The 25,539-nt window shown below is 38.2% G+C and overlaps 1 protein-coding gene across 1 annotated transcript in view; it reads left to right on the top strand.

The window, feature by feature from the left end:
* Positions 1-25,539, top strand: part of LOC149069133 (ecdysone 20-monooxygenase-like) — a 39,196-nt gene that overhangs the window by 4,417 nt on the left and 9,240 nt on the right. Inside the window, exons 2-6 of the mRNA XM_089251371.1 lie at positions 17,417-17,631; positions 18,461-18,698; positions 19,998-20,191; positions 22,274-22,475; positions 25,340-25,523. Of these exons, the coding sequence (XP_089107497.1) occupies positions 17,417-17,631; positions 18,461-18,698; positions 19,998-20,191; positions 22,274-22,475; positions 25,340-25,523 (1,033 nt within the window). The remainder of the gene's footprint in view (positions 1-17,416; positions 17,632-18,460; positions 18,699-19,997; positions 20,192-22,273; positions 22,476-25,339; positions 25,524-25,539) is intronic.

Below are 25,539 nucleotides of genomic sequence, written 5' to 3'. Positions count from 1 at the left end.
CATGAGTGTCAGTATACACTCGACGTTTCACCAACGCCTGTGATTGACATCATCAGGGTTTTTTTTTTTTTTTGCAAAACTAGGGTTCTTTGAAATCCCAGGGCTGACTCCTCCGCCATCTTTGAGCACAAGTGTGAAATCAGTATTACCGTTACGACCAATCGCGTTCCCTATATGATTTTTTTAAGCAATTAGACATCGCTTGGAGCGGCAAAACTAGTTTTTTTTGTTCGAAGATTGAGGACGACACGAGTTCGCGTTCCTTTCCTTAGTTGGAACTGACAGCAACGAACAGTACAGTATCAAAACTATTATTACCGGGCTTCACCAATACCTCCTACAGATATGTATCCAGGAGGTATTTGCTTGACCGTAGAGGTAAGATTGACGTTAATTTTAGACTGACTCGGGTTGACTTGCTGGGACTGATCGATCGTGTCTAGTCCTCCCTGGTTGGCAGTAGGGCAGTCATTGTGACTTGTGTTAGAAAAACATCGAGTAGACACTCGAAGTTACGACGGCCCCTTAGCCCGAGAAAATTCCATTCGTTGAAAGACGGACGCGGAAATCTAATCAGCTATTCTTAAGTCGAGGCATTTTTCGACGATATTGCCGATTAGACACAACACTTATGGAAAACATTCTTGATGTCTTAATGTCAGATAACACTGATTTTTTCCTCAAAGATATTTCTGTTGACAATCTGTCGGAACTGAAAGATGCGATCCACCGAGGTTTCCTGTAAACATCCGGACCTGCTGCACTCTGCCGTTGCTGGATTTGTGACTCGCTTGTAATGTGTTATTCCCTGTGGTGGTGGTGGTCATGTGGAACAAATACTGCTGTAACGAACGATTTGGAGGCATTCTGTTCGTTAATTTGCGTATCTTTTCTTTAACGTCAGCGCCACCTATCGGCTGTTTTGGGGTTTTTTCCCTGTCTTAAAACACTCCCGTGACCTAGAGATGCTAACCTTGCAAACCGTTTTTTTATTTCGATTATTTTTCCGGTTTTTATGAATTCTTGAAGTTTCTACTAACTTTTCGCCAAACCTGTAATTTTGAGAATTTAAATAGAAATTGATTCAAAAACTTTTGCATATGCAAAAAAAAGAAGAAAAAATGAAACAGACATACAATGAATATGCTTAAAGCTAGAAAAATATACTTGTGCATTTTTTCACAGTTGTAAAGGATAAACCATTGTGTTTCATTTACAACGAAACCGCTGCAGTCTTCAAATTATACAACGCATCTCTCCACTTCATTTCCAAGCATGAAAATTCCAATTATGAATCAATGTCCGAATATGTTCAGCCCGAAAAACTTTTTTTCGTTTTGCTTTTTAGCCCGCTCCTAAAAAGTTTGCCCATCACTGATCTATAAATTTAAAAAGGATGAAATAATTGGGGGAGTGGGGAATAGAATCCTGATAGGCACTTGAGCTGAAACCTTGTCAGCGTTCCGTTATTTGAGGGAGTTATGGATCAAACATCCATATCAAGAATAAACAACTTGATCAGGTCATTGCCCGATTCTGATCAAATTTTGATCAGATTACTGTGTAGGATAAATAACACCATCAGATTAATATGATTCATGATTTCATCAGAAAACTATTGAAAATTATTATTATTGTAAAACATTGTTAGCCCTCTTATGCATACTACCATTTGGTTTAAGTGCACCTAAATATTGCACCGAATTCAAAAGGGCATCTAAACATAGGTGGCGTTAAAAGAAAGAGAGACACTTATCTTTAATAAGCTAATAAGAAAATAGACAACCGGGCTTTAGTGGAGAATATTTCTGTGGTCAGATGGCAAAATGTCACAAAAGTCACTTTTCCCAAAAAATTCAGGTGTTTCGCATTCTGGTGTCTCTTTCGTCAAGATTTTGGAAGGTGACAAAATTTCGTCCATCTCTTTCGGCATATGAGGAATCAACGGAGGCAAATTGCAGTAAGTCAAAAAGCCATAGTATCACATTTTTGCAAAATATTGTTTACAAATTTGGCCCCCCGCGAAATTTTGAAAAAGTGACTAATTACGTTTTGCCATCTGAGCACAAATTTAAGAGAACACCTTTTAAAACCTATTTCTGGTTTTGGCCGCTCTCACAATTCGTGACCAAATCGCACAAATTTTTTTTTTATGACGACCGGTTACTTAAATAGCATATTTTGAAAGTTTTTCAAAAAATTAGACATCAATTTAGCATGATTTTATTTTGTAATTAATGTAAATTTCAAATTAACTTTCTAATAAGTATAAATTAATTATCTTAGTTTAATCAAAATAATAATTATAATTTTGGAAAACCTCGTGTACCACCATCAGACAAGAAAAATTTGGGAAATTTTTTTTCTATTTTTAAAACATTTATTTCTGTTCATGGTGAAGCAAAACTAATAATAATTCAGAAAGAAAATCAGAATAAAATCTCTGAAAATTTCATTTTTGAAAAATCAAATTTCAATGTAAATAAATTTTTAAAAACACTATTACACTCACTAGACTTTTCAGTTCCAAAAAATGTTCATTTCATACAATAATTTTAATGAAAAGTATGTGAAATTTTTTTTTTCTACGAAGTGTTGCGCAAATTTGACGTCATTCAAAAGTGGGTTAACATGGTAAAAAACTTTCTTATGTAGAAATATTATTTATCGGTTAATTTATTTCCAATTTTAACCACATATATTTGATTGCGCGTGCTACCTTATGCATAAAGTACAAAATTTTACATATCTCCAATACTTGGTTTTTTACAGATTTTGAAGAAAAAAAAAGCATTAAAAACAGCTTGCCCGCATGATAAAATAACATGACATTAATGAAATTGAATAAAAATTGATTCAAAATGAATTGTTCAGTTCATAAAATGACGAAAAAGATTGTAGATAGATTCACAAATACTCTGCTGGTTATCGATTTTTTTTAATTATTAAAATTAAAAATTTAATTTTGAATAAGATTAAGTAGATAAACTCTTAATTAAGATTAAGTAGATAAACTCTTAATTAAGATTAAGTAGATAAACTCTTAATCTTTTCATCATTTTATAAACTGAGCAGTTTTCTTTATTTAAATGATTTTTTTTATTCAATTCTATTGATTTCGTGCAATTTTATCATGTATAAAACTGTTTTTAATGATTTTTTTTTTTCAAAATTTGTAAAAAATTGAGTATTGGAGATATGTGTACGATTTTGAACTGGCATAATATAACATACACAATTAAATATATGTGGTAAAAATTTGAAATAAATTAACTGATAAATAATATTTTAAATAATATTTCCATACAAAAAAGTTTTTTTAGCATATTAAAAAAGGTAGGAGACCCCTTAAATAGATTTATAGATTTTTTTAGACCATACTCTCTGAAAACTAAATAATGCTTGCCAAAATACACGTGTCCGAAATGGACAAAACTTTTGTTTTAAAATTCAAATAAAGTACGGGAGGAAAAATAGAGCAGATTTTTTCCGTGGTGCAATTGAACCTCCCAAAAATTATTATCTGGGGAAAAAAATGCAAAAAAATATTAACATTTCTATACTGCCCCTAATCAAGAAAATGTATATTAGTTAGTTTTGCGTCTTTCTCTGTTATATTGCGATGAAAATTCACCGAGATATCGGTGATTGAAATACTTTATTTTTGTCACTTTTCACACGTTTTCGGGTCTCGAAGAATTCTGAGACTTGGTTGCTTTTCAGCACGTAAAAAAGTGACAAAAATTTAATTTCAATCACCTGGATGAATTTTAATTCGATTGTTACGAGACAAATTTTTTTTCGGTATAGCAGAGAAAAGTAAAAATTTTGCCAATTGAATTTCTTTTTTTGATCAAGACCGATAAAGCTCTCTCTCTCTAAAAAAAGAAATTGGCAGTAAATATTTTCACCCAAACGATGAGTGGGAAAAAAATGATTCTGTCCCATAAGGAACGGGACGCGTAAGCTTCACCCGTTCTGACACATCGTCCAGGTTAGCCAACGCCGCCTTAACGCATGGGCGCACCCGGGGGGGGGGGGGAAATAAAGGGGTCCTCAAAAAAGTGTTATTTAATTCAAATTTTCGAGAGTAAGCATGTAAATTTGTAGGTGTGCATTTTTTAGCGAGGTAGGGCCTCATAAAACTCACTTGGCCTGGGGGACCCGTTTTGTTCTTAACCGGCTCTGTGGCTCACTACTAGTGAGAGTCAGTGGCATGTGGGCGGATCTAGAGCTCGCTGTTGGGAGGGGTGATTTTACAAATTACTAAGAAAAAAAAAATTTGTCACTCTGAATAAAGTGACCATACATCCCGTATTTTGTCCTGAATTGTCTGGGATAGTTCCGCTTTTTTTTTTCCCTCCGCGCCAACTCTTTTGAGTCGTTTTCGTTTCTTAGTCGAAGTTCTCTTGACTTTGTTATTTAATGAAAAACGTTGAGTGAATTTCAACAGGTAATTTTCAACAGATTGATTGAAAAAAATGTAATATTATCATACAGACGTTCCGAAATTTTCGTGAACTATCGCATTTTGCTCGGTCAATCTCCCCCCTCCCCCACCCCATAGATCTACACCTGGTGAAAACCATGAGAAAAGTCAGGCCATACTCTCTGGGAAACACAACCATCCAAAACAATCAGGGAACCATCTCATCCATCCTTATAAAAGTGTTCATTATCCATCAAACCAATACGCAATCGGAATCATTAAAACGACAAGCAGTAATTTAAGCAAAAAATTATACACTTAAAAAAACAAAAAACGACTATGATATAACATCAACACACACAGACCAACATCAATCAACCATTTCCATTTTAAATATATCCTCGACCCTGATAAATGATGAATGACATTTAACAGAAACAGGAAGAGGAAGTATGAAGAGAGAACGCGACAGACATCATTGTATGTAAATACAAAACATAAGTACATATTGCCTACATAATAATTTTTTTTCTTCTCACTGTGTCTCTCTCACACACACAGTATGTATTCAAGGTCGGTGCATGATATTTGCATACATTTTTCTCTTTGTGACGAGTTTATATTTATTTATTTTTTCTTCAAAGTTTCAAAACAATAAAAATAACAGGTTTTACGAGATTTGAATCATATTTTTTGGCTATTAATATGTTTGTATTTTATTTCATTTTTTTTCCTCTTGGGATTCTTCACGGGCGTTACTTATTATTATTTGAGAGTAGATGTTAAGAGGGTGAGGATATTCCATAGCATAAAATAATGATGTCCAAATAATTAGTGGTTTTCTGTTGTGTTTTTTTTCTGACCCGAAGAAAAAGGCTTCTTTATAATCTTCTTGAATGGGCGTTAGGAACAAAAAGAAAATGCTGTATATATATATACAGGAAGTGAATAAGTTTACTAATATATTGGCCTTGCTTTCACTTTTCTCTTCCCCCGTTTTGTTAATTATAGAAAAGTCTTCCGGGGTGTCATGTGGCATCAATAAAACGAGCACGTATGAAATACCTGGACTCAGCACGAGATGCATCCCCATCCGGGTATCCCAGACGCGGGGCCCGGTGCGAAAATAGTTCGGTGTGTGCTCCCATAGCACCCATTTCATATGTATTTTGTGTAAGATAGGAATCTAAAATTTAGAAAATGAAAATCACGAAAATTCAGAACAAATGCAAGACATAATTCTAGAACTGAATATATATTCAGAACATTCAGAATACAGTCGATCCAGCTCTTATACGCTTTCACTTAAAATGTTTTTCCGCTTATTACGACTTATTTTCATGGTGTGTCAACTCTAATTCTCATTAAGATTTCCCGTTTAAAGCGTTTTCTTTCTTAAAACGTTTTTTCATGACGGTTTTTTGGAAAACGTTATAAGCGGGATTCACAATAAATGAATTAAATAATTCGAGAACTGATGAAAAATTATTATTAATTTCTTAATATTTTAAGTTTATATTACTATATTCAATAATAATTTAATATAGTATATAATTAATAATAATAATAAATTAATAATAATTAATTTAATATTGTATAAAATTATTTCTTTCATTTACTTTGAATTATTCAAAATAAATGAAGAAATAATTATTTATTTCTAGATGAAAATGCAGAATTCCAGAATTGATGAAAATTGAGAATTCATGAAAGAACTTATTGTTATCGTAAACGCGGGGTCCGGTGCGACCGCTTTGGTCGTACACCCCTAAAAGCGGCCCTGCGTAGACCAGGTTTGAAACATCGCTATTGAAACAGAATCGTAAGCCTGTGCACCTGGAATTCAGGAAATTTCACCAAAATTAAATAAAATTCCAATTCAAAATTGTGATGAAGTTCCATGCTTCAACATGGTCTTCAAGTAAAAAGTCTAGTTGGTTAGTAATTAGCTGCTTGATGGCATATAAGCGTGGGGTTCAGTCAATTGCCCTCAAAATGGAAGGGTTTGAATTTTCAACACGTTCGCGTAATGGATCGATTGCCCTCAGTCTAATTTTCATGATTATAGGTGATGATGATGATAATCACACAGGGGGTGTTTTGTTTTTGTTTTCCTATTTCATTTTTAATGCTTTATATTGTCTTTCTCTATCAAGGAAGGGACTCCACATAATTCCGAAATACGTTTGGTTCTTGTCTAAATTACATTTTGGAAAAAATTTTGTTGAACTCTTCAATCAAAGAGTTCAGGCATTCATCATTACAAGGTGTTTTTTCCTGCTTATTGTAGAGCTAAAACAAATAAGGTAGCCAATTGTACCGAGCTTCATAGCAGGGTATCTGGACATGTTCAATAGTTTCAGTTTCGAATAATGCGCATGCCAAAAGAAAAAAAAAATGTTTTCACTAACGTTACTTGCTTTTGACTTAAAACACTAATTTCTGAATTGATGCGTATTTTAGTACAGCATGTTTATCTCTTCTTTTGGAAAAATTCATTAAGTTCTAATTTTTATGAAATTTATAACAGTTAACCCCAATCATAGAGAAATTTAATGCAGTCAAATATTGGTTTAATATAATATTTTTTTTATTTGGTTCTGGACAAATAATTATGTTTCATATAGTTGTACCTGCCAAAATGAATTAGTTTATATTGTGAATTATTTACATTATTGAAGTATTTATTGATTTTAAATTAAATAATTACTTCGGAAAATCTAGCTCAGTGTTTCTTACCTTTATTTCGTCAATGGCCCCCCTTCAGACCATTTTTTTTTTCCAAGGCCCCCCCTCATGACTTTGACTTATCTGATATCTTAACTTCATTCTTGAGCGTCTTCGGACCCTCTGGCTGGAGTTCAGTGAGCTTGCCTCATGTGGGTGTTCTGTGTAGGGCCGTCTTAATGTCATGGGCCTGGAAGAAAGTGATGTTTTGGGGGTGGGGAGTACTTACCTAGGAGTAACAGGTTACATAATTGTACAAAAACTTACTCTCGAAAATCATCGTACCAGATCCATCATGTATATATTCCTTACGGACATGAGGCCACCGGGTCATGTCTGGATGGGGCCCCCATGCATGAGACTCCAGATATTGGCAGCTCGAGACGATTCATCGTTTCAACGTTCCTTCGGCGTATAGAGTATGCCCAACATTGAAACTTACCGTAAAACTTGTTAGTTCAATTTATTTCAAAATCAGACAAAACTATGAGCCAACTCGATAAAAATTAATGAGAATTCAAAATCAATGAAGGAAGTTGTTTCCAAATGATTGAAAATATTAGTGAAAGAAATGATGAACATCAAGAATTTTTCAAAATTCAGGTTCATTGAAACTCTACAAATAATATTGGAGATGAAGGGGGGTGGGGGCGGTCCCAGTTTGACTCAGCCCTGAACCCAGGTCTCTGATCACAAACTCGCAATGCTGTTCAAAAGCTCATACTCCTCATGTTCAAACTTTTCTGTTTCTGTTTTGTGACGTCCGAGTATACGCGGATCCAGGAGGGGGGGGGGGGATGGAGCAATCGCCCTTCCCAAGAGCCAAAAAATGAGGAATAAATTGATCTGTCCCTCAAAATATGGGGCAATTCAACGAACCATCATTTCTCTCACTAATATTTTCAATAATTTGGAAACAGCTTCCTTCATTGATTTTGAATTCTCATTTTAACGAGTTGACTCCACTACATTAACCGCTGAAGATGTCTACCTCAGCTTCATTAATTTATCTGTCCTGTTAAATACCGGGCAATTCAACGAACCTAAACAATATATCGCCCCTCCTAACACATCACCCTAGATCCGCACTTGCGTTCCAGTGACAACGTGCATAAGAACATGTACTCATTTTGCATTTGACATACTGAATGCCCTCACTCGTACTCACTCTCGATATGACGCTCCTGGGTGTATGTTATCGGTCTATTTCGTATCGATTTCTTTAATTGAGTCCCCCCCTCCTCCCCTTCAAACCTTGTGTTTTGGCAAAGTTGAGTTCCAAATCCGAACAAGGTCAGCGTCCTAAAGACCTTGACCCCAGTAGTAGCACTTAAAACACCGTGTGCCCGATATTCGATAATGGATTCCTGAATGCATTTATAAACTGGATCATTACTCAATCAACTCAATGAGTTTTTTCAATGATTGCGTTGGAAGAATTGGAAAAGGTGTGAATTCGCGCTTCTGTATCCAGAAATGACATGAACATTAACATTAAATGAATTTTCGATTTGAAAAGAAATAATTTGTATTTCAAGCCATTTAATATTCCAGACTGTGTGAAAGCATGAGCCAAATTATAAAGATAGTACCCAAGCAAACCAGTTTGGTCACCATAATTGCAGCTATTAGCATATGGAATATGATTCGTCTGATTCGTCGTTTCAAATACTTTTCAAAAAGCCACTTTTGTTGTTCAAAATACTGTTTCAAACAACTGTAATCCCGAACATTTACTCGAAAAGCATCATTGTCCACCATTCTTGTGCACCTGCTGTCCGATTGTTGCACCCACACTACTTTTTGAAAAGACATTACTGCACCCACATTACTTTTTAAAAAGACATTGTTGCACCCACACTACTTTTTTAAAAGACATTACTGCACCTACACTGCTTTTCCAAAAGACATTGTTGCACCCCAACTATTGTTTAAAAAATATTGTTGCACCCACACTCAGGGCCGTCTTAAGAGCATCATGGGCCCCCGGGCCAAGTGGTTTTTCCGAGGCCCTACTGGCAAATTCTAGAAAATTTCAACCAGATCTCACTTTTGTGAGGCCCCTTTTCTCTTGAAGCCCCTCCCCCCCGGGCAGTGCCCGGGTGGGCCCACGCGTTAAGACGGCACTGCCCACACTTTACGTTTTAAAAAGACATTCTTGCGCCCCAGATATTGTTTAAAAAATACATTTTTGCAACGCAAACATTCAAGCACTGTATAAAATGATATTGTTGCACCCACACTATTGTTTAAAAAGACATTGTTGCACTGCGACCATGGTTTAAAAAAAGATATTGTTGTACCCTAACCATGATTTAAAAAAGATATTGTTGCACCCTAACCATGGTTTAAAAAAAGACATTGTTGCACCCCAACCATGGTTTAAAAAATACATTTTTACACTCCCTAAACATTGTTTAACATTCTAATTTTTGAAGACTAAATTTGAAAATCATTGTTATTCCAGATATTGTTTAAAAAGCATTTTCATTCCCTAAAGCTTTTTAAAAAAAGCATTCGCATTGCCTCGAGTATTATTTAAAAAACAATTATTGTCTTATAGGCAGGGCCGTCTTACGAGCATCACGGGCCAAGTGATTTTTCTAACGCCTTACCAGGCAAGTTTATATTCTTACTCTCGAAAATTTCAACCAGATCTCACTTTTGTGACACCCGGGCAGTGCCCAGGTGGGCCCATGCGTTATGACAGCACTGCTTATAGTTATAGTATTGTAACCTCAAAAAAAAAAAAAATCGCTGCTTCGAGTCGGTTCTTATTACCACTATTCACGAATTTCGCTATAATCTGAATATTTTTATTGTCAGAAAATTATTAACATCAACAAACACCAAAAAACTCTTTTCAGGACTCCAAATTTTTTCCGGAGAGATTTCTCAAACTTTTAAAGGTTAGTAAAAAAAAAACTCGAGTTGTATCACATAATTCTACCGTCGCAATTCCATCCATCCAGATGCCGCGGGGTAAGTAAGTACACGAATGAGTCCATGAGGAGGCTATTTCAAGGGGGTTTCTTCTATGGAGTATCAACAGGGACAACGTATGTTTTATCATCTCTCTCTCTCGTTCATATAAAATAAAAAGTAAAAGTGCGTTACACACACACACTAGGAACAAAAAAAAAAGCTAGTACCCCCTAACCGGAAATTCTTGGAACTAGACGACGCCCATGGGGCCCCTTTCACGTCCAAAGTCTTGTTCATACATGTACGAAAGTGAAAGCGTACTTTCCTCGCTCATTTTTTTTTCTCCACAAAACTGGTCCCCACACGATGATAGATAGGAATACCATGCATGGCAAAGTATACATTGAGAGAGAGAGTGAAATCTCTGAATTTATAGGCCTTGCCCTTTCCTCATACTTTGTATGTATGTATATTACCTGTGGAGGGCACCATCTGTTCCCAGGTGAACTTCTTATAACCAGTTTCCTGCCCTTCTCAAGAGGAAATCCAGGGGGGTTTCTAACCCCGAAAAAAAAAAAACTTTTCAGGTTCATGTTCAAGGTCAAAAACCACGACAAAAGAGGAGGAGATAATAAACCTAAAAGTTCTTTCGCCCTTAAAAATGGCTTAAATATTTTACAAAGTTCGTCTCCATCCCTATCTAAGTTGAAACATTATCTTTCTTTTTTGTTTTGAACCAGTGTGGTCTGTAAATTCGGTCACAAACAAACCAGCCGAGTTCGTAGGTCAAGGCTATGGACCTTCGGAACGGGAAGATCTCAGCAAATAGAGAAAAACTGAAACAATTTTGTTGTGAATTTTTTTTGCTTTTCACCTTGACTTTTGACGTCTCGCAATTTTTAGCTCATGAGATACGATTGCATTCTGGGAAAACATTCTCTGTCCCATTTCCTTTGGAAAACGTAAATAAGAAAAAAAAAAAAATCTTTCTAACAACTCATATCAAAAAACAGACAAGTCTATGTCTAGTTTGTAGTTTCTGTGGTTTAAATTACGTCTTAACGCCAATTTGTGGTCATAAATGCCATCTGTATAGAGCTTTCAAGTTATTTAAAGGATCCGTATCCACTTCCTACATGTGCCATGTCCGGCGAGTCGTATCAGGCCTTGAATTCTGATTTAAACCAACAGAGATAAAGATTTAAACCGGCAGCGTTTGTGTGATACAGTCTCTCGATTTGGTCTCTATTTTTCGTCTGTCACAGAAATTCTAAGAAACGTCCTCAACATGTGTTATGATGGGAGTGGCCATGTAGCCCGTATGTCTGGAATGTTTGCTTTAGATCATAGTTTCCCAACCTTTTTTGTCCCATCGCCCCCTTTTTCAGAAATTTTTTTCTCCCATCGCCCCTCAACGCAATCTAACCCACAGGATCCTATGTTATACCCTTAGCTTCTACCGCCCCCTGGAACTTTCCATCGCCCCCAAGGGAGCGTTAACGCCCACGTTGGGAATCACTGCTTCAGATAAAAATGTTCTCGTTTTCAAAACAAAACTAAAATTAATCAATTTTAAAAAAGGCGTATTTACACTGGGCCTTAGCGGGATATAGCCATACTGAGCCTCAGCCCAGTACTTGTAACTAGCCTTAACCCAGTAACTTGTCATATTGGGCCCCAGTATGGCAAGTTCGGAGGGGGCGGCGATTCTCAGGAATGAGTGGGTCAAGGAAAATTAGTAGAGAAAGGAGGATTTTTTTTGCCCAGAGGTGAACGATCATTTGATCATTTTTGTCACACCACGGTCTTTTTCTGCACACGAGGGCTAATTAGACCGGGACCTACAATTTATTGCCGATTCCGAACGGCATGCTTGTTTTTTATACTCACCGAGAGGTTGGTGCGGTAATCCCTCGATGTGGGACTCTCTGCGGTAGCAATCTTTTCTGTGGTCATGTAGAAGTTTCTGTTGTACCCGTGTCAGGAAAGATTCTGACAAGGACGAACCGGGTACCGAAATCGCGACCCTCTAAAAAGGTACTTTAGGTGAGTATCTTATCGAGCTGGGCTATTGCACCCCAGAGGTGAACGAACCATAAATCCGCGAGAGGAACTAGGTAAGGGAGTGACCAAACGAGTGATTCAGAGAATTTTCAAGCATGTGAGTGACAATAAGAGTGACCTAGAGAGTGAGTGACCAAAAGAGTGGCCTAGAGAATGAGCGACCAAAAGAGTGGCAAACAGTTTGCAATCATGAGTGCGCAAACATGGGAATGACAAAAAGAGTGACCTAGTGTTCGCAGTCATACGAGTGACCTAGAGAGATTGCAATTATATGAGTGACCAAAAGAATGTGTAAACATTTGAATGACAGAAAGAGTGATCTAGATAGCGAGGGACAAGGTCAGTGAGTGATCAAAAGAGTGACCAAGAAAGTTTGCAGTCATACGAGTAACCTAAAGAGTTTGCAGTCATACGAGTAACCTAAAGAGTTTGCAATCATGAGTGCCTAGGGAGTTTGCAATGACCAAAAGTCGTATGAGTGACCAAAAGAGTATGCAAGCATGTGAGTGACAAAGAGAACGAGAGAGACTAGGTCGGTGGGTGAATAAAAGAGTGATTTAGGAAGTGTGTAAGCATGTGAGTGACCAAAAGACTGACTTGGAAGTGTATTTACAGGGGCAGGAGCTAAGCGGGCTATAGCCGAGGACAGAGAAATTTAAGACATGACTCGTCAATAACTATAAATCCCGTCTCTGATTATGAACATAGATAATTTGAATAAGTTTATAATTAAAAATATAGATTCAGGGAAATCCCGATATAACGATATTCTCCGGACCAGAAAAAAAAAATCGTTGTTCAGTTAGAATTATCGTTATATCAAGGGGCAACATCATCAAATTCATGCTATTGACATTTTTTCCCAAGTCGGCGTTGTTAGTACCAATAGAAAATGAATATTCTAGTATTTTTTCACCACAGAAAAAATTGTAGTTGATTATAATGAAATTCAGTTTATATTTTGCCCTTGCAGAAGGGGTTTACTTCATCTTGCACTTTTATGTAATACACTGGAAGTAGCAACCAGGGCCGTCTTAAGAGCATTATGGGCCCCAGGGCCAAGTGATTTTTCTGAGGCCCTACCAGGCGAATTCTCGCAAATTTGAACCGATTCTCATTTTTGTGAGGCCCCCTCTTTTCTTGAGGGGCCCATGTGTTAAGACGGCACTGGTAGCAACACCGAAAGCTTTTTTCATTAATTAATTTAATCAGTTTCTAACTCAGTGCTCTCGTTAGAACAAAAACTGGTGTGACGCAGGACCGTAGCCAGAAATTTCGTTAGGAGTGGGATAACTGATGTTTCGGGGGGGGGGACCAAAATGACCGAGCAATAGACTCTCATAATCAGGGCCGCAACTAAGGGGGGGGGGAGAGCAGGAGGGTCTGGTGCCCCGGGTGCTGGACCAGAAAAGGCGCTAATTTCACCCTTTAACCTATCCTTCAACATTACAAGGGGGGCGCCGAAATGCTTGCTTGCCCAGCCTGACCAATCATTTAGTTGAGGCCCTGCTCCTAATAGACTTAACCATGTCATTCCATAAAAATAATCCATTTTCCAAGATTTCGTGGCGAAGGTCCCGACCACCTTAGTTCCCACCCATCTTATTACGGCGGTGGTGAGGCGAATTTGGTCAAGATAAATATATATATCGTGATAGTTTATAGAGAATAGATGTAGAGATTATAATATATAGAGAAATTTATCGCAGAAAAGGATATCGTTGTAATAGAGGAGATTAACATTAGACTATATATAGACGATTCAAAACAAGATTTCACAAAAATATATATCGTTGTAGGGGGGGGGGGGTTTATCGTTGTAACGAGGTTTTACCGAATTTAATACCCTTTATATATATCCCTTGCTTTTGCTACTGAAAGGCTTAAATTTAAATATTTTCCCTTTACTTTTCCCGCTTATTAGAGATTTTGCAAACGAGGTCAGCACGTTTCGACGGTTTTGAAAACAATTGATGATGTCGCGTATATTAATCCGAATCTAAGTATGTATATATATTTTTTTGAATGATATATATGGATAAAACATACACCTCGATACAAGGAAATCTGCGGACATGGAAAAAATATCGTTGTAGAGAATTATAGTGTTATATCGAGAGGGTAACATTACCATCATGCGCTACCAAAATGCTGTTGTTGGCATCTCTTCTAAGTCGGCCTTGTTAGCACCACCAATAGATGCACAAAAAAAAAAACCAATTTACTCGCAACAAGAAGAAGTTTACTGCATTACACTTTCGTGTACTACTCAAAAAATAGCTTCACGGCAACTTCATTAACACTTTCAAGGGGCATGTTGCGCAAATCACTGGTGTTATTAGACGCCCTCAGAAGAATAGAAACTGGTTCAGAATTTAGAAATATATTAAAAGCGATTTTTAGCGAAATATAATGAAATATCATTGCGACGATTTCAAAATCTCTCCAAAAATATCGTTATAGAGGGATTTATCGTGGTAATGATATCGTTGTATTGAGACATGTACGGTCTTAGATAGAGGCGATCACCCCTCCCAAGAGCACTGGGAAAAAATTGATCTGTCCCGTAAAATACAGGACGATAAACGAACCTAAACAATAAAGCGCTCCTAACAACACATTGCCCTGAATCCATAACTGCCTCGGCTTCATTCGATGTTGAATATGCTGCCTCGGCTACATTCACAGCTGGAGATATCTGCCACGGCTTCATTCCCAGCTGATGATGTCTGCCTTTACTACATTCGAAGGTGAAGGTGTCAGTCTCCGTTCCATTTGAAGCTGAATATTCTGCCTCAGCTCCATTCCGAGCTGGAGATCTGTCTCGGCTTTATTCGCAGCTGATGGTGTCTGCGTCGGCTGCATTGGAAGTCTAAGATATCTGCCTTCACTTCATTCGCAACTGATATTGTCTGCTCGATTTCATTTGCAACTGATATTGTCTGCTCGATTTCATTTGCAACTGATATTGTCTGCTCGATTTCATTTGCAACTGATATTGTCTGCTCGATTTCATTTGCAACTGATATTGTCTGCTCGATTTCATTTGCAACTGGAGATGTCTGCCTCGGCTCAGGCGTGAATCCAGACGAGGGCGATGGGGGCAATCACCCCTCCCAAGAGCAAAAAAATTAAAAAAAAATTTATCTGTCCCGTAAAATACGGGACAAGTCAATGAATCTAAACAATAAATCGCCCCTCCCACTACATCGCCTTAGATGCGCGCCTGTATCGAGAAGAGCTTATCCCTAGATTGTAGGCAATTCCAAAAAAGATTTGGAAAACTATCGTTGTAGAGGGGAAACTGCCGTTATATCGAGTATCGTTGTAGCGAGGTTTCGCTATAGATGGTTATTTTCCCGTCCAAACGACGTGAAAAACGAATAAAAAAAAAGACTGAATTCAGTTGGAGAATAATAACTGATAAATTAGCAATACTGATTATAACTGGTACTATGATTTTTGAAAAGTACGTAAAATGATAAGCTGGTATTTCCACCAAGGTACAGGGGAAGGTCTAAGCTCAGAAAAAAAAAGCAAGTACACGCGATGTCATGAAGTTTTCTTCAAGAAACCATAGAAATCATTCAATTATGTTCGTGAAGAAATCCTTGTTTTGAAAACAACATTTGAGGCTTTCCCGAACACCAATCAACGATTTCTTACGGTCGATCTGTTTTCGATTGTCTTTTAAGGTGGATAAAAAAAACCAATTGAAAGCGACGATTTGATCATGCCTTCATTCAGGCTTGTAATGTTCCACACACTGCCTGACTGAAGAAAAAAGAAATCGCTCACTCTCTATATCCACACTTTGTTGGATTATCCAAAACTAAACATGCATTCGTTGCAGCATTAATTTCATGAGGTTTCCATACTCTGCATTTCCCAGATAGTACATCAAAAGAAGCATTATACGGAATTTTCATTTCACGGACAGTGTCTATCAAATCAGGTGTTATATAGTAAGGGTGTTCAGCTTTCAGGAGAGTGCGGGCCACTTAATTGGTTTGAAAACGTGTCTCACGGGCCACTTGAGTTATTTGTAAATGTGCCGCTTAAGTCAAGCATCTTCAACCGGTTGCTCGCGAGCACCACTATACTCCCTGAAGCAGCCAGAATGCTCGATGCTCATGACGGATTTCATGCTCGCGAGCACTTGGTCAACGTCTCAATTAAACACTTTTGCACAAATTGTGCATTCAAGGATTAAAATCACCTGCAATTTTCATGCATGTCATTTCAAGTATGTCAAACTTGCCGTTAAGGGTGCTCTTCTTTTGATCATGGGTGTAGGTAGTGCTCGCAACTAGAAAAAGGTTGAAGACCTCTGGCTTAAGTGATATGGAAATGTGTCGCTGGCTGCTTAAGTGCTCTGGAACTGTGCCGTGGATCATTCACGTGATCCGCAAATATTCCGCGGGTCTCTTAAGTGCTCTGGAACTGAGCCACGCATCACTTAAGTGCTTTGGAACTGTATCACGGGGACACTTACGTGATCTTAGAATATGCCAAGAGAGCCACTTAAGTAATGTGGAAATATGTCGTGGGCCGCTTGTGTGATATGGAACTGTGCCGTGGGTTACGCAAGTGATCTTCAAATATGCCACGACTCCTTTAAGCGATCCGGAAATGTGACGAGGGTCACTTGAATAATCTGTAAATGGTTTTATAAAATTAGGTTTGAGGTCGCGGGTCGCATCAGATGACTCCAAGGGCCACATTTGGCCAGCGGGCCATACGTTGAGCATATATTATACGGCCTTTTCATTTTTGCCAGGCGGTATATCTATGATCAGATATTATACAGCTTTTTGATTTTCCCCTGGCTGGGCTGGTAAAAATACATTTATTCACTTCTCTACCTAATGGTAATGCTGTCATGGTCGACACAAGGGTGAAGCCACGGCCGACTAGACATTGTTTAGTGGGCTATGGTGAAGCTGACAGGGCATTCCCATCATTTTTTTTCCTTTTCACACTATGGAACAGGGCCGTCTTAAGAGCATCATGGGCCCCCGGGCCAAATGATTTTTCCGAGACCCTACCTGGCAAATTTTCAAAAATTTGAACCGGTTCTCATTTTTGTGAAGCCCGGGTGAGCCCATGCGTTAAGACGGCACTGCTATGGAAGGGCATGTGAAAAATCTTTGAAGGGAGGGGATGCCTATGTACTGTAAAATAGGCATTAATATAGTTTCGTAGTTTGGTGTAGTTTGATTTACACATCTCTGAATTCTGAATTTTTTGCTTGATTTTTTCATTAAATAGCTCTATGTGTGGTTACGTCTTGAAGGCACTGAGTGCTCAAATGAAATCTTACGTGGAGAAGAACCTCGGAAGGGCATACATTAACGAACAGAACTCGGGCATCCCTCCTGGGGCAGGATCACCGAAGAATCCTCAAATCCTACCGTTCGAATCCATTCCAGGACCAAGACCATCGCTTCCAATTATAGGAACGAACTGGCAGTACTTCTTCGGAGGTGAGAGTGCTGTGTGCATTAAAGTCTAAATACAGCGTGGATACTATCGACCTCCCAATAATTACACACGTGATTCCATGTGAAAAACTAATACTGAAAAGCGTTTTCTGTTTTATTATCGGACGAATATTAAGGTAGTTATAACATTTTGAAATTTTGTGACGTGTCAGTTTTGTAACGGTCAGTTAAGCGCGCGAAACACCCAATGAAAAGCAAAAAAAAAATTCTCGCCAAATTGGAAATGAACAGAAATATTCAATTTCGTTAAAAGCCAAGTTCAGTAATTTTCTTTCATGATTGGCACTTTTTTCCCTCTTCGTGCAAAGTGATGTTAACCTTCTTATATACGTGTTACCTTCGCCCCCACTATATTGGCAGATTTATCACCAGATATGTAAAGTGTTAGCTGAGCGGGATCTATTGGAATAATTTTCTCAAAATTAATCCCTTTTTGCCAAAAAATGCGGTAATTTTCTTTCCTTTACTGTGAAGTGAAATTTTTTGAGGGGAAAGGGCTAGAAAGAAAAGCTAGTTTGCACAGGCTTTAGCTTTCTTGATTATTCTCATTGATATCAGTTTAAAAACGCACAGGTTATAAATTTGGTGCACGTTCAGCGAAGAAGATTCGAAAGTGACGTCATCAATTTTGAATGCGTTATAACTCCATAATTATTGGGCAAATTAAAAAGTGAAAACACTTTTCCAAATTAGTTTTTCACAAGCAATCACGTGTGTTATTATTGATCGGTCCACAGTACCTACCCTGTATAGTAGGAGATACCAATTGAATTACATGATAATAATTTTACGTTTCCTTTTGGAAAACAAGCTTTCTACAGGCTATCCGACCTGCACAAGGCCAACATCGACAAATACCACCGATATGGACCAGTAGTCAAAGAGGAATTCAAGTGGCGTCGACCGATGGTTCACCTGTATAATCCTAACGACATCGAGACCATGTTTAGGGACCAAGGAACGAAGCCTGTTAGGCCAATCAACGAATTCGCCAAATATTACAGGCTGAAGAAACCAGATAAATACGAATCTCCAGGCCTTTCGAATCTGTAAGTAAGAATGTGTGCAGGTTATTCTAAAAGATACAGGATGCCAAAAAACAAAAAAAAAATGAAATTTTTGAGAATTTAACATTAAAGAATTTTGTTCATCTATTCTTTTGTGAGTATTGAGGTCAAAAGATAGCATCACACTACCCCATTATAACAAACTCCAATTTAGCCTTCTTTGTTAAAGAAAAGCACTGGTCTTACGTTTGCTTATTTTTTCCGTATCACATCGGAATTTTCCGGTGAGTGTTTTTTGAGCTGTGATGTTGAACGGAGACTTCTTAGCAGGGCCGTCCTTAGCAGACGCGAGGCCCGGTGCGAAAATAATTTTGGGGCTCCTTAGTCCCGATTTCATATATTTTATGGGGGAATCGGCATCCACAGATTCATGCATTATCACAGAATACTCAGAAATACTGGAAAATATCTACTCGATGAAAATTCGGAACTAAAGGAAATTTAAAATTGATGGAAGAAATTATTTCAAAACTAATGAAAATTAGGATCCAATGACTTGCGAATTAATGATAATTTAAAATTAATGAATTAAAAATTAGAAATAATTCTAGCACCAATGAAAATTGCGCAAAGGAAAAAAGGATAATCAAAGAAACAATCCCAAAATTGATGAGACAAAAAAATTCAGAATTAATGAAAGAAAAACGGTTCCGAATTAATGAAAAAGTTTCGGAAGTTCACCTCTCGGGTGCCTCTGCGCCTCTCGGGAGCTCATAAACCTGGTTCCTCGCTCTCTAGGTCACTTCCATGCTACCACGCACTTTAGATCACTCTTTAAGTCACTCACTGACCTGGTTTCCTGCTCTCTAGGTCACTCCCATACTTACAGCTTATATATATATATATATATATATATATAGCAAACTATTATCACTATTTTGCACACTGTTTTGGTCAAGCTCATGCTTTCAGACTGTTTTGGTCACTCAGATGCTCGCAAAATCTCAAAGTTAGTGTTGCTCAACCGTCAGGCCAGGACCCGGTACCGAGCACTGACACATCATTCATACTGGGCAGCGAGTGGTTTCCCGTAAATCATGTGTGTGACCGGGTCTTCCATTTCCAAAAAATAAATGAAACCGGGCCGCGGGCTTCCAAAGGTTGAGAACCAAAGATTCATTTGAAACCCTTGAAACCCATTCTGCTCGAATTTTCTTGACCACTCATTTCGTAAATGCGCCTATGGGGGGAAAATAGGAATACACCCGAGAGTAAAAATGAGACTAACGATAAAGTAAAGTGTCTATAATACTATAATTATACTCATTCCTTGTATTTCAGAGTAGGCGAGGAATGGTATCACCTTCGGAAAACTCTGGCACCAGTTCTTTTGCGTTTGAACTCGACCAGCAGCCTATTAGGCGAAATGAACGAGATTTGCGATGATTTCATTGATCTCCTGAAACATCACAGAGACGAAGACACGAACGTCGTAGACAACATCCAGCAACATCTTTATCGTTTGTCACTAGAAGGTAAATATCATTTTACCAGAAACGAATTAATTAAATACACGTAAAAATAAAACATTACCCAGATTCCATTTTTTTTTTCCAACCATTCATCCATTTTTGAGAGATCAAAAGAGTGGACTCTGGAACATTCCTTTTTCTTATTTCCGATTTGGGAACGGTTTTACATCATTGCTCTCATCATCATCGTCTTTCTCTCATCACAATCAATATCAAGAAGTTCATTGACACCACTTTTTCTTAGAAATAAATAAGTTGTAAACAACTTATCACATCCGATGTACAGTATAAGGATTTTCTTAAGCCTGTCAGTTACTGCAAACGATAATATAACTATAAAATGATGGGGATCAATACCAAACAGTCTTCATTTTGATAGAAAATTGTAGAACACGTGAGGCAATTTTTTTTTCGGGGGGGGGGGGTCGGCGGCTTATAGATGGATGTGCATACAGAGCCGGAACTAGGAGAGGGCAAAGGGGTTTGGTGTTCCGGGTGCTGAATCAAAAAAGGCACTGAGTTCACTGTTTCTTCGTTCATAGTCATAGGGTTGGAGCGTTAAAATGGACACTGGTCCCGGGCGACAGAGTGAATTTTTGCTTCTAGTTGCGACCCTGTGTATATATACAGTACATGCGACCCATATATTTCTTTGAGGCTGTAATTTCACAGCTAAAGTTTATGCGAGATCAGTTACACCAAAATCTGCAGTGCAATGATAATATTGCAAGAAAAAAGTTGCCAGCAGAGCTTTTCAATGAGCAGTGCATATCGTATAATGAATTTACGTTGAACAATATGTACACAGGGCGGATACTATCGACCATCCAATAATTACATACGTGATTCCTTGTGAAAAACTAAAATGGAAAAGTGTTTTCAGTTTTTTGGTCTGACCAGTAATTATAGAGTTATAGCGCATTAAATATTGGTGACGTCACTTGCGAATCTGGTGCAATTCACAGAACGTAACTAACCTTTAGAAAACTAACATGTCACAAAATTTCAAAACATTATAACTACCTTAATATTTGTCCGATCCTAAAATTATAAACACTTTTTCATAAGGAATAACGTGTGTAATTATTGCGTAGTCGATTGTATCCACTGGCTTCCAAAATTTAAGCATAATATATAATTTTATATAGCATTAACGACACCACTTCAATCTAGCTCTTCTGGATAGGGTAGTTGAATACAAACACGTGGTACTCGGGAGCAGGGCCGCAACTAGATGCTTGGTCACCCGGGGCGAGAGTGCATTTTGACGCCCCCTTGTAATGTTGAAGGAGAGGTTTCAGAATGGAATTTGCGCCCCCCTTGGGTCCAGCGCTCGGGGCACGAGACCCGCTTGCTTCCCCTAGTTGCAGCCTTGCTCGGGAGCACAGAAGATATTGTCTTACCAAGTGACGCTGCAACCGTGATGTAACGGTTGTGGAGATCGCTCTGCGATTCCGCTTAGCTACCGATTATGTAAAAAAATTCCAAACAAGTCTGGTGACCCGTGCCCGGACGATCAAGGGTAACCCCCCCCCCCCCCCATGATCGATATATTGCTATAGTAGCCAAACGGAATCGACAGGCGCCCTCCACACTCCACAACTGTTGCATTCATGGTTGCAGCGTCACTTCGCAAGATAATATCAGCCAGTACTGTGCGCCAAAGGCTCCAAATGATGGGACTAGACGTCAGAGTACCACGTGTTTGTGTCTCACTAATCGTCCAATCCAAAACGGCAAGATTAAAGTGGTGTCGTTATGTTATATAAGCCGTCACGTGCTCAACTTTTGCAAGACAGTGTATAAAGTGTACAGTTCAGTTTTATTATTTTTTAAATAAAGTACATGTTCACTCTAATAAATGGTAATTGATCTGTGATGTTGCAGTTGATGTTTTCTCAAATACTGCGTGATCTCAACTGATGTCTAAACTTTTGTGGTGGACTGTAGACTTTCGTCCGCCTTAATAAATCTACTCGAACGGGTTTGCGTTTGATCACTTATTAATGGTAAATGAATCCATGTTTGAGTCAATTCGTATGTCACCAACTGATTTTTCACAATTTCTCTTTTGAATCCCCGCAGCTATATACTCGATGTGCTTGGAGGAACGATTGGGATGTCTGCAACCGGAATTGCAACCGAACACGTTAGCTTTTGCTTTGATATCATCTGTGAAGCTCCTTTTCGAGGCTTTCCAAGAGCTTTATTTCGGTCTACCTTTGTGGAAGTATTTCCCGACTAAATCGTATAGGAAACTGGACGAGGCAGAGAGCACCATCTATGAGTAAGTTGTGCTGATCGAGTAATATATCACTAAGATATTGATATAAGCCAGTTTTTCTCAACCATATAACGTCCGTTAAATAAAAAATATCTTCTGGACTAAGGTGTGTAATATAATAATAGGTTCGCCATTTTTAATTAGTTAATGTGATGTCAGGTGATAATCATACAAATAGTGTATAGTTAATATGTATAAGTGATTAACTGCTTATTATATTACATGTATTTATTTTCTTAGGGGCCGTTCAAGTATTACGTAAGCAAATGTTTAGCCATTTTTGACCCCCCCCCCCCCCGTCAGCAAAATTTCGTCATCAGCTCTGCCCCTCTGAATCCTTACTCATATTTTCATAAAGGGTGGTTGATGACGTAAGCATTATCCAAACCCCCTCCCCCCCTTGTCATCAAAAGTCAGCAAATCGGAAACCCCCCCCCTCCCCCATCGATGATGACGTAATACTTGAACGGCCCCTTACTAACGAGTAAACTTTTCGAGACCTAAGAACTCGACTCATAGAAATTTAATTTACCAAGCCGCGGTTTCATAAAAGATCAGAACCAATAATATAGACCCGGGGTTCCCAAACTGTGCTTCGCGAAGAGATTGGAAAGATTTCCCAAGTGTTCAAAAAATTTACATTTGTACCAGGTTAAAGCTGGGAGCTCTCAGAGCTCAATCAAAATCACGAACTAAATTTAAGATAATTCCTTTGCCACACAACATTACCGACAACGCTTTTTATATCCTCGGAAAAAGAAAGAAGTTTAAGTTAAGTAAAAGTTTATTGTGGGGACACTCTGTCAAAAGCTTAGAGAAATCCAAGAAAATTATATCTGTTTGGACGTTTAATCATGTATGAAAAGAGCTAATTAGATAGTTTCTGATAAAGATTGATCGAAGCCGTGGTGATTAGGGAAAAATAATTTTATTGAATCAAGGTGTGAGCGGATTTCCTTGGCAACTATGTGCTCAAAAAGTTTGCAGCATGTAGAGGTGATAGCGACTGGTCTGAAAGTAAGGGGATTTGAAAGAGAACCCAATTTATATATGAGAATTGGAATAAACTTATTAATTTTCCAGTCAGGGGCAAGTTACATGAGTTTAATGAGACGTTGAAGATAATTAAAAGGTAATTAGGAATTTCATCAGCGCAAAATTTCAGAATATGATTTGGAATCCCATAGGGGCCAGTGGAGTGGGGTTTCAATTTTTTTTTTAAAAGATTCAGGAAGCCTACTTTAGTCAAGAAGACAGGACAGAATTGAATAATGAATCAGAAAAGGAGTACTGAGAGGGAGTGGGGTCGGAGGAAAAAAATAGAAGGAAAAAGCCCGATTAAATTCTGTGGCGATATCAAGGTGAGAAGTCAGGTCAATGTTATCAATTTTAAGGGAAGAAGGGTCAGCTGATTTAGGGAGAAGAAAATTCCAAAATTTTGAGTGGTTAGTTTTAAGGTATTGAGGCAAGGAGTTAGTTGGGTAATTTGTTTTTCGGTGAGAAATGAGATTTTTAAGGTTACGGTATAGACAGATCTTATTTCTGAGAGAAAGGGAGTTATTGAATTTGAGTTTGGAGACATTTCGGCGAATTTTCCTTTTTAAATGGATAATACCACGATTGATCCAGGGGTTAAAGAGACATTTAGAATTCTTCACTTTTTTCACTGATAAAATGTGCAGTTATTATAATCTATTATTGTAATAGTATATTAAAAGCAGCCAATTTTTTAGTCAGTTTTCGGAATCTTAATATAGTAGTTTTCAGCTACCTTCCATTTTTTTCCATTAATTATAAATGCCTTTTTCAAGTGCAAATTAGTGCTCCATTTTAGTCATTTTTAGTGGCATTTTTGCCTGTCTATTCTTTCCATTTTCAGTGTCTAAACTTCCGGGATCCACTCATTATAATCCGTTCCTAAATTCCTATAAAGTTAAGCACTTACCTACCTGACAGACTGCCATTCTGTCTCCAAAAGATTTCTAAACACGATGCCGTCAAAGAAATTACACGGTATGAAAGAGAGCAATGGTATACTATGCTAAAGTTTCAATTTCTGTACGAAACGTTCGATCGAGTTTCACGAGCATTTGACCTTCCTTTTCCAAAGACGGAAAACACCTTTGATATCACGAACTAAATCTGGGGGGGGGGGGGGCCACGATGATGATGTCAATTCATATATATTAGATCTGCCCACTCCACTTTTGATGCTGCCCCCCCCCCCGTATCTCCACCCATGCCTCGGAAAAAGACGTCGACACGAAGGATACATTAAGGGGCTGAAAGTTGTCAGTCGTATACGGGACTCGAGCCGTTAAGCGGTGAGGGGAAATTCATGAATTATTAGCGAGTGGGGTTCAGCATCTTTTCAAAATTTGTTATGGGGGCTCAAATAACTTCAGACTCCAAGTTCCGGCGCTCATGTCCTCGTATTTATATTAATTCCATGACCTAATCAAAGTTGGCATGACCTAAATCGTTGCCGTGACCAAGTTGGGTTATGCGTTAAGACGACACTGTTGGCAACACGGTGGCTGTTGGCTGAAGTTGCTTCTCTGCGGTCGTCCAAGAACTTCCGAGCGAAAGGGTCAACTGCCCCGGGTTTTCAAACTTTAGGGAGGGCGCCGGAAAATTTTAGGAAAGAACTTATAGAGAGATATGAGAAGACTTTATAAAATAATCGAATTTTGCAGTGGAGGGGGCGGGACTTAAGAAGCATTACTTCAAGAAAAAAACTTCATGAAAATGTTAACCTCACCGAAAAAAACCCAGAAAAATACGGAGTGGAAAGTCCCATAAAAAATACAGGTCATTCGGTCTCGCTGGTACTTGAATTGGAATGAGATTTTTTTTAAATCTTTCAGGGCAGCAAGCAAGAGGGTTCAAGAAGCAATGGAAAATCTGAAAAATGAGATACCAGAGGATGATGGTCTTGATGGCAGAACAAAATCACCGGGCATCTTGAGGAAGCTCCTACTTACGAGGAACTTATCTGACAAGGAAATCAAGGCAACCATCATTGACTTCTTATCTGGAGGTATATTCACGGTAAGGAAAAAATTTT

The sequence above is a fragment of the Pholcus phalangioides genome, unplaced genomic scaffold, assembly GCF_987345545.1.
Source record: "Pholcus phalangioides strain wild (caught in Gottingen) unplaced genomic scaffold, Ppha-v1.0 ptg000024l_1, whole genome shotgun sequence".
Lineage (NCBI taxonomy): Eukaryota > Metazoa > Arthropoda > Arachnida > Araneae > Pholcidae > Pholcus > Pholcus phalangioides.
This window is presented reverse-complemented; position numbering and strand designations above follow the sequence as displayed.